This window comes from Caloenas nicobarica, chromosome 1 (assembly GCF_036013445.1).
Source record: "Caloenas nicobarica isolate bCalNic1 chromosome 1, bCalNic1.hap1, whole genome shotgun sequence".
In the NCBI taxonomy this organism is placed as follows: Eukaryota; Metazoa; Chordata; class Aves; order Columbiformes; family Columbidae; genus Caloenas; species Caloenas nicobarica.
In genome coordinates this window covers 70,391,752-70,401,860 of record NC_088245.1, presented here as the reverse complement: position 1 = coordinate 70,401,860, position 10,109 = coordinate 70,391,752, and the positions used below count along the sequence as shown (strand labels likewise).

At 37.6% G+C, this 10,109-nt stretch overlaps 1 protein-coding gene across 2 annotated transcripts; it reads left to right on the top strand.

The window, feature by feature from the left end:
- The first annotated feature begins 107 nt into the window (after positions 1-107).
- On the top strand, positions 108-8,747 carry RAD51AP1 (RAD51 associated protein 1). Of its 2 annotated transcripts, XR_010607539.1 has the most exons (10): positions 108-208; positions 1,064-1,113; positions 2,459-2,600; positions 3,584-3,693; positions 4,021-4,095; positions 4,739-4,888; positions 6,029-6,184; positions 7,033-7,179; positions 7,381-7,500; positions 8,052-8,138. XR_010607539.1 is itself a non-coding variant. In XM_065651680.1 (9 exons), the coding sequence occupies exons 1-9, from the start codon at positions 189-191 to the stop codon at positions 8,177-8,179; spliced, it is 978 nt and encodes a 325-aa protein (XP_065507752.1). In that variant the 5' UTR covers positions 108-188; the 3' UTR covers positions 8,180-8,747. The 2 variants fall into 2 exon arrangements, 1 of the variants encoding a protein (XP_065507752.1); XM_065651680.1 differs by lacking the exon at positions 7,381-7,500 and having other exon boundaries at positions 8,052-8,747.
- Positions 8,748-10,109: the final 1,362 nt, after the last annotated feature.

Here is a 10,109-nt window from a genome sequence, read left to right as displayed (position 1 = left end):
GTGTCCGGAGCCGCAGATTCGGCACCCGCCCGCTTCGTGGCGAATGTGCCGGCCCGGGGCTCAAGGCGAGTGGGGAGTTGGGCGGGGGGGGGGGCGGGGAGGGGAGGCGAGCGGGGCAGGAGTGTCGTCAGCGGCGCGTGTGCCCCGGCCCCACTGCCGTTGGGCGCCGCGCGCCGCCCGGAGCGGGCATGGCGCGGCCGGTGAGGAGGTGCGTGCGGCGGCGGCGGCCCGCGCGGCGGGGCACGAGGGGCGCGAGCCGCCGGCTCAGCCGCCGCCCGGGCGGCCTCGAGGCGCGCGGGCAGCTCGCGCCCAGCGGCGCCGGGTGGCGTTTCCTAGAAAGCCTCGGGCGCGCGCGCCTCCGGCGGCCGTTATCGGCTGAGGGACCTTCCTGCCCTCCGCCCCGCGGCCGCCGATCGCAGCCCCGCGCCTCCAGACCGGGCTTCCCCCTGGCCTCTTGCAGCGCGGGGCTTGAGGACGGACCTGCGCTGTTTCCCTTCCGGCTGGAAGGAGGCGCGGGGCTTCTCCCTGGGGCGGGCGGCGGGGGCGACTTGCGTCCCGCCAAGAGCGGCCCTGGCGGGTGGCGCCCCTCGGGTGGATCTCTCGCCGCGGGGTGGGCTTGAAAGTGCTGCCGGTGCCTCCTCTGGGTAGGATAACACCTGCACCGACGGCAGTGCCACTTAAGAAACAGCCTAGGAGGTGTAGGGAAGGCATTTCAAGTGCCTAAAGGTCCCCCAGGAGGTAAATTCAGTTGCCTAGTAGCAGTTCTGAGATGCTGTGTCCATAAGGAGATCACAGTGTTGCCACAACGAGAACAACAGTACTGTTATTTTAAGATTTTTAAAAACCTAGGCGCTATTCCTAACGATGGTACTGTATCCAATAGCACTGGTTATACGTACATTTGAATATACATTGTTTTAAGAAAAAAGTTTTACAAAAGAAAAAGGGTTTTTTAAGAAAAGGTTTTACAAGAAAGTGAAACGTGACTTACCAAAAAATCAAGTGTTAGCAAGTCAAGGTGCTCAGTCTGAAAAGATTAATAGTGTACATTTCCCCCCTCCAGGAACAAGAAAATTGTCGACTATTCTCAATTTGGGGATTTGGAAGATGATGGTAAGCGACGTGTTTTTGTGTATTACAAAAATGCCAAACACTAACGTAACCATGCAAAATATTCTCAGAGTGTCTGTCTTTATAATGAATTACATCAGTGAGAAGGCTATTACTCTTTTCACTGGAAATAATCTGGGCACACTGTTACATATCCTAATTCAACAAGAATATGATGGCAGTAAACCAGAGTATAACAACAGTATGTCAGGAAACTGGCAAATACATTGTGTCTTGTTGCAGGAAAATCCGTTTCTTTGCCTGCCTCATTTTTCATTGGTAATTGATTGTTCCATGTCCTCCTCATGATCAATTCACAGAATCGTAAATCAGAATATCAAGGAGTTGTGAATCATCTGTATGTAGATCTAACGTTTTTCCTGCAGCTCTGTCTTGATGTGTTTTGGGCAAGGACATAGGCAGTCAAATTTTGAGTTCCATTGATATTCCAGGCCATTTGTTTTCACTACAGTCTTCCTTTACTCCAAGCCCTAATGAGCATTGTGCATTTTTCTTAGAGAATTTTATTATTTTCATGTTTTGTGTTTTTGTTTTGTTTTTTTTCCATTCTGTTTGCAGGATCCGGGGAACAGTTTGAATTGGTGGTAAGGGGAGGGCAAAAGTAAATATGTTGAAGGTCTCGTGTGAATCGTATGGATTAACGCAGATTCTTAGTTTAAATTTGGTGCATGGCTTTTCTTAGTTTGTACTTGACCACTTGTAATATTAAAGAAAAGTATGACTTCTCAGAACCATTAGTGATCTTATCTAAGGTTCTCCATCATTTAGAGAATACTAAAAATGATTATATTTTTCCTTATTTTGCACTGTGATATGCAGTGTCCTCAGTCGGTATGCTTATAATTTTCTTTGAAAATTGAAAAAATGCATTGTATTTGGTAAGAGGCAATAAAAAAAGGAAGAAAATGGGAGCAGATGACATTTTTTGAGAAAGGGAACAATTCTCAAAACACCAAGAGCTATAAAACTGTTTAATGACAGTGATTACTATTATAATTGATTGCTGTTCATTATATCAAAAGGTGAACTTCTAGTTATTGAAAATCTGGTAACACATTGGACATTGAAGCTTTCTTGCCATATTGGTAAAAAAAATTGAAATAATTACTGCTTGAATGAAAGTATATGCAAAAGAGGTCTTGTTGAATTTTTGTTTAAAATACAATTAAGAATAATATCGTTGTGTTCTTCAAAAATAGAATTAATTTCAAAGAGGTTATCTTTGGTATATTTTCAGTGTGTGATGAAATTAAGTTGAATGATTTCTTTTGGCCATAGAGAAGAATATAGGAAAACTCATTAAAGCTTGTTGCTCTTTCCCAAACAGATGAAGACTTTGCATGTATAGCTGCACCTTCAAGCAAAAAATCCAGAACACAGCTCAAGGAACCAAAGAAGGAGAAAAAAGAGAAGCAAAAAAAGCCACACAAAGAATTAATTGTGTTACAAAAGCAGACACCTAGTAAAAGGTAAGAAATGCTCAAACGTGGCCAACTCTGTGTAAAGCTGGATTTCAGTAAGAGTATTTGTTTTTTCTTTTTTTCCCCCTACAGTTTTAAGAGGCTCAGAATAAACAACTAACACCTTAGCGTGATAACGATTTTCCGCTTTATTGGTATAGTTGCAAATCAGGGATATTGTCATTATGCATATGTCTGAGTTGGGTAGTGAGCTATGTCTGTTTTGTTACACCTCTACCAAACTCCAGGTGGCCTGCATAGGTGCAGAAACAGGTTTGCATGTCTGATTTTGTCTTGATATCTCTACAGCGCAAAATAACTGTAACAATTCTGAGTTACTCGGCACGCCTAAAACCGAGAAATGTAAAGACAAGTTTGACTCCTTAAAAAAGAACATATTGAAAGCTCAATAGAAAATACAAAGTCAATGAAAAAGGAAATCTGATTATTTTGGTGGTAGAGTTGTACGTAATATTACATTTCAGTGTGGTATTTCAGGCAAATGTAATCATATTTTTCTGTGATACCAAAAATAAAATTGGAAAAAAGAAAAAGTTTATAATGGCACGGCAAATGTTTTGGTCACAGTTATTTGATGTTCAGCTTTTACGGATCCATCAAGGAGCTGAGGGTAAGTGTAGCTTCTTGAAGAAGTAAATAAACTCAGCATCTAAAAACATGATGTCTGTTGTTTTTTCCAACTGACTTTTGTTGATCTGTAACAATCTCATTCTTAGGATGTACTTTGTCTGAATCTTTTCAAATGTTTTGCAATCGTAATGTTTTTAAATCTAGTGTACTTTAAATATTAGTATGTACTTCGAATCTTTTCAGGAAGTAATATTCATATCATATGCTATAAGTATATATTGAAATATTAATCTCTTTACAAGTATTTGAATATAAAGAAGTTCAGTGTGTCAGAAGCAGGTCAGTAACACTCATGTCATTGTTTTGTTATTTAACATATTTGTTTTGTTTTGTTTTTCCAGGATATCTTTGGATGACAAACTTTATCAAAGAGATTTGGAAGTCGCCTTAGCCTTATCTGTCAAAGACAAATCTGCAAATAGCCTTGAGGTGCAAAATTCAGAAGAACAAGGTTATTTTACAGTTCAATGCAACACTATTTATATGGAGTGAATTCAAACATGACAATTTATTTTTCAGTGAAATAGGTTGAAAGTCATGTTTTATTTCAAGATGTCATGATAAAGAAATGAGAATTTCTAGGTAGTGCCTGTCTTCTTATGTTCTTGTTATTTTCTATGAGAAAAATAACTCTTCTATAAGATTTTCCAAGCATATAGTTTGATTAAGACAGATAAAAATGTTAGCTATTTTAATTTCTTAATATCTTGACTTTTTATAATGTGATTTTCGTGTACTAATGTATTATTGTTCGTTTGTTTTCTGGATACTAAAACAGGTGAGACTATTCAATCAGAAAATATACACAGGAGACCCACTTTTTCCAACTGCAGCGTAGACAGTGAACTTCTAGGTAAGTTGTTCTCATACTCTGTCTTTTCAGAAAAAGCATTTCAAGATACATTTAAGTAGCTTTTCTCTTTGTTTCCATTGGTTTCTGTTTTTCACTGAGGTGAGAAAAGGAGTCTTTATCTTAAATAAAGACTGAAGGATGAAGGATGCATTAATTTTTTTCATTAAAAATTTGATCCCAGTCTTAAAATGGAAAACCTCAGGGTTGCTGAATGAGATTATTACAGATCAATAAAAGTCAGTTGGAAAAAACAAAACATTATGTTTTTAGATGCTGAGTTTATTTAGTTCTCCAAGAAGCTACACTTAACCTCAGCTCCTCGATGGATCCATAAAGACTAAGCATCAAATAAATGTGACTAAGATATTTGCTGTGCCATTGGAAACTTTTTCAGTTTTCCAATTTTATTTTTGGTCTTCTGTCAATTCCTTAGTTTGATTACAGAGAAATACTAATAATTTTCACAACCAGGAAGTATAGTTTGGTCAGTTAAAAGAATAAAATGAGAATCACATGAAAACAAGTGCCAATGATACGCTTCTGTATAGTATACTTCAAAATCACTAAAATACCTGCTTCTTTTTGAATCAGAGAATAGATTTACTGTTAATTTGAATTAATTAGAACACCTTTTGTTTTCTAGGTCTCAATCGGGTTATGGATGATGATGTACCTAGGGGTGACTGTAGGCAAAGGACAGCAGCATCTAAAGTTCCAGCACAGCAGAAGTTACAAACTGTTGACAGTGATGATGGAGAGAATGCTACTGACTCGGAACCAGAATCTGTACCCAGTAAGTTCTTCTCTATAAAAACACCCTCCTTAGATGTGCTTTGAATGTGATGCCTTACGTTTAGTTTTTATTTTCAGTTTAATGCATACTGCTTCTACTTTATCTTTCTTCGTCCTCTACTGAAGCCTTATTTTTTAATACTAGTGGCATCTCAATTGCGTTTTGACACTAAATCTAAACATTGAAGCCTATTTATACACAGTCTTCAAACTGGCAAAAATGATACTACTTCTCTTCATTTGCTGCAGTATATCAGAACAAGTTTCTTCTACCCTCTTTGTCCAGGAAAGTTTTGTCCCTTTAAAGAACCTCTGTTCATATTTCCTGTTGTTGTCTGGGGTTTGCATCCAAACAGTGACTCTGGAGTAGTGTCAGGTGTTAGTGCTTTTGGTATTGGCTTTGTTTAAGCTTATTTAAAAAAAATAAGTATCCTCCCTTCTTTCCCTCATCCAATTTTCAACTCTCAGAAACCATGCTTCATCCGACTGGAGGTCAGTCTGGCCTCATACTCTACTTCTGATAGCAGCCTGGTATGGAATTTCTGCAGACTATGATAGACGACTCTCATTCCCCAGTGGTTAACATGTCTGTATCCATTGATATATTCCTTGCTGAAAGATTTATTGGAAAGTATTTCTAGAATTGTCAGTGAAATAAAATATCAGGGGAATAATCCGGATGTTCATGTTGATAGAGAGTTATTTTTAAGATTTGCTAATGTCTGGGGGTTTTTAATAATAAATATATAAAATCTTTCTTACGGCTGAAATGAGTTATAGTATTTTTCCACTTTAAATAGTCATGATTGAGAATATGTAAAAATCAGAGTCCCTGCAAGTCATTTTAGCTTTTTCATCTTGTACATGTGGAATTTTAGTAATTCTGCTGTTAAAATCATTATTGTATGCAGCTTATACCAGGGCATTCCATTATTAAAGTATAGAGCAAGAATTCTGTAAATACAGAATGTGTTATGGAGGCTATTTCTTTCTCAGATCGACATACAAATACATCCAAATTTGTTTTACTATATCCTTGAGATATCCTGGTTCTTTATGCCCAGAATGTGATTGGAAGGCCCTAGAATAATAGTAAATTGTATTTCCTTTAAAGAGGTGGCATCCCTTTTCCTTGCTGTAGGTGAGGAGTCAGAAGAAGATTCAGATTACGCTGAAGATGATGATATAGACTTTGCTATGGAAAAGAAGAAGGCCAAAGGAAATAAAAAGAAAACCAGACAAAGTATGCCAACTGAAAGAGAGAAGAAAACTCCCAAATCCAAGATTAATACTACAGGTAAATTTGTACTATGAATTTGAAAGAAACTTCTTTATGATAAAAGTCCCCTTTATTTTCACTAAGGAATAGATAAATTTGGCTGAGAGACTGCCTGCAGGGTTGTGATGCAAATACCTATATGCAGAGTAATAGGAGGAGACTAGAAAAAAATTCTGAAAGAAAAGAAGCTTTATAATAGACTAACATTCCTTACAATAAAAGCAGACAAAAGTGAAGAGATGGAGTTCATTTATTTTTATATAACTATATTTAGCTTTTAATAAAGGGTTAAATAACAATGAGTGATTTGAGGATTTTTTAATTATAATCTCAGAGCCTCCTCTTGCAGTTGCATTTTTGAATTTTTAAGTCAAGGCTAGCTAAACAATACTAATTCTAACTACTTGGCAAAAATCACTGCATGCCCTTCAGAGTTAGTTGTTCAATATGTTGCCAACAGAATTTACTTTAAATAGCTTGAGAAAATTCTTGTTATGGTGTTAATCTTGTGTCTGACTTGTTAGTGTGTTTTAATTTCAGGCCTGAGTTTACAACATGTAATTTAGTTTGAAATTAGTTTTAGTTATAACAAGAAATAGTTTGCTTTGTGTAGCTGACAGAAGAATCTTCCCTCTTAGAAATTCAATGTCTGGCAAGTCTTCAAGAAAAAGTTGTTACACTGCTTGTTTTCAAAACAGGATTGAAATTCCAGAGTGTAGCAGGACTGACTGTATATACTGTTAAAGATATGACAATCTAGTAATATATTCATTATTTCACTCAATGCAGAGCGCTTGTGCTGTACAGTGATCTATCACCATGTGCAGTGTGATGCTTTCTAAGATTGCTTTTATTTTCCAACTAAGGATCACCTGTAGTTTCTTCTTCACGGACAATGGAACAAAAATCTGAGCCAACACAAAAGATGACGTCTAGTTCTTTAGAACCAGTTGGGAGGCCTTTGCATACATCAAGTCCTGTAACAGACAAGAAGCCTAAATGGATACCACCAGGTACCTCTGAGATTGTAACTAGAAACAGATACATTAGTTGACCTAAGTTTTTAGCAGTCTCTTCTAAAAGCAAACAAACAATAAACAATATTTCAGAAAAATTACTGCCCTCTTATAATGAAAGATATTCTTTTGATCTTAGATTTGAAAAGGAAAAAAAAAAAGAGAAAAAGCTATCTCTGGCTTCTTTTCCTCTTACAGCATTATCCTTAACTCCTTTATCTGGGGAGATTAAAATATTTTCCAGAGTGTGGATCAAATCTTAATCAATAGATTGTCTTGTGGCCATTTCTCTCTCATTAGGAGTTTTCTTTATCTCTGGTACGTGCTGCTTTATTGTCTGTTATAAACAAATAACATTAGAAATACGTTGGAGTGTTTTAACTGCTTTGGTAAAGCAAATGCTGAGAAGCTTTATTTTCTTAAGTTGTTTGAGCATGCTGCTGCTGATTCCTGCCTCTTAGATTTTTCCTTCATATTTACTCTTCTGTATGTGCTTCATTCTGTTTGACTCCTTTCTCTCAAGCCTTCTTTTCCCATTTGGAACCATGTTCAATTGTGTGATTCTCTGTGGAGTACCTGAAAATGCACACTGGGAGCAGTATTTATATGCTTGTCCAGTATTGCTGCACTGTGTTGTTGGTTACTTAAACATGAGCACCATACCTGCTGCATTTGCTCCCAAACAGATTGAATCCCAGTGACTATGCTGATTTTCATGTGCTTCAGTGGTATGCTGTTCAGCCTTTTTTGCAGTGTCTTTAGAATACTTTTTTTTGTTCTGCTATGAAAACTATAAAAAGACAACAGTTACATGATTTTTTTCCCTCTAAACTTCTTACACGTTCTTTTTGTTTTAAAATTGTTTTCAGCTGCATCAGGAAGCAGTAGTAACTCCATGAAATATGTTTCGGTTAAGTCACCTACTCAGTGTCTCAGACTTGGCCTCTCCAGACTAGCAAGAGTCAAACCGCTGCATCCCAGTGCTACGAGCAGTTAAGTGGTCAGTGGCAAGGTGCCACATGAAGGAAAAGACTTCGGAAAGTGTTTTGCTTGTAGAGGGTGGGCAGCAAAAGCTACATGGCATCATCCATTTTGTAGGACTGTTTATGTACATGTCTAATTCTATAATGAGTTTTTATTCTGCAAAATGCTAGGCATCCCTAAGTGCTACTGGATAATAATATTACTTAATCAAGGTGGCATCTGGGTCACCAGCTGTTTGATGTATTATACTCAGAGATGTGGGGTTTTGATGATGTTGATTGTCTGATGTCTAAACTCTTGGCATTAAAATAGTCTAGACAGCACTATGTCAAATTATAGAATTTGATACCTCAAATAGATTCTTAACACAAGTGAAAGTCACAGTTCAAAATATGTTTCTTGGAAGAGTGAAGTTATCACTTGCCACCCCCTTCTTGGAAAGTTTGTCACCACTTTCTCAAAATCTGTTAATGTTTGCATATTTTATATGTGGATTTTAGTGAATTTTTATGTATTATAGATATAATTATTTTTTAGAACATTGTATTAAAAAATAAAATAAAATACTTTATATAATCTAATTAATCTTATCAATTGACTTTATTTATTTTTAAAATCTCTTCTAAATTTTGGCTACAGTCCTGCAAATATTTTTTGCATGTGCATACTCTTACCAGAAGTCAACAGTATTAGTCAGGTTTAGACAGGATTTTGCTTTGAGCTCCTTGGTCTTCATTGAAGACCATGACACCATGCATAGTTAGTGGATTTTGTAAAGCTTTGAAGTGATAGTTACTGAGCAAGGAGACTGAGCTTTCAAATTTCTTAGTCCACAATGTAAATACTTTCCTAAGTGTACTGACTATGTCAGATAGTACAGGAGATGCATTTGTCCCTGTATTACATAAAAGATCTGGTCATGATTGAGTCAATTGTATTAACAGAAGAATATATAGCCCCATTTAGATTAATTACACAGACAAAAGCATGGTGCTGCCTGAAGTAAAACTGTGGTATGACAAAATACTTTTAAACTGTATAGTACTTACATTATTGAAAAGAGATGCTAAGAAATACATATTTATTAAAAACAATATGCATCTTGCCTCATGGGAGGAATTAGAAGAAATCCGTGGGTGAAAATCTGTTTCTCAGAAGCAAGGAAACGTGGGCATTATGACATAACATCTCGCATCATCCGCATTTTGGATGCCTGACTCTTGACTTGGAATTGCATAGCCCTGAGTGAAGTGTCATCCAGTGAGCTGGGCTAACTGACTTTAGGAGGGGGGAGGCACATGCCTGCTGTCTCTAGTGCTTGTCTGACTCGTTCATGAATTGTCTTAACTTGCTAAAATGGCACATCAAAAAAAGCTCGTAGCAGGTTGACATCTGATCAGCTTGAAACTGCTTCCAAACAAGGATAAAGCAAAAGACCAACAGAAGGAAAGGTAAGTATCCAAAAATAATGCTTGTGACAACTAGTATATAATATTTATGTTATCTTATTCCTTTCCTTGATTCCCTTTCTTTGTGCTTACTTAGGTAGCCCCTTTCTGAGGCGTACAGAGGATAAACAGCCGTAGCAAAGTGGGAAGCACAAAGAGCCTTGGGCCCTAGAGTGATTTGTTGCAGCATCCCCGTCCATTGCCTCCTATTCAGGCTTCAGTCCTTTTCTTTCCACTGGTAGTGGTCACAAAAGAACAGCTGTATGGTCCCTCACTGCATTGCAGTCACCAGGGCTCCTTCTGTTGAAATTAAACTCTCGTGAATTGGTTTGCCTTGATGGTATTTTCAGGGATAAATTTAAATTTTGTGTGGTTACATGTTTTCATGCTATAGGGGAACTTATGTAAAATGCAAAGTATTTTCTCAACATGGTACTTTAGGAAAATATTCCTACAACTGAAAGATTTAGTAATCTCCTTTTCCCTCCACTTTTA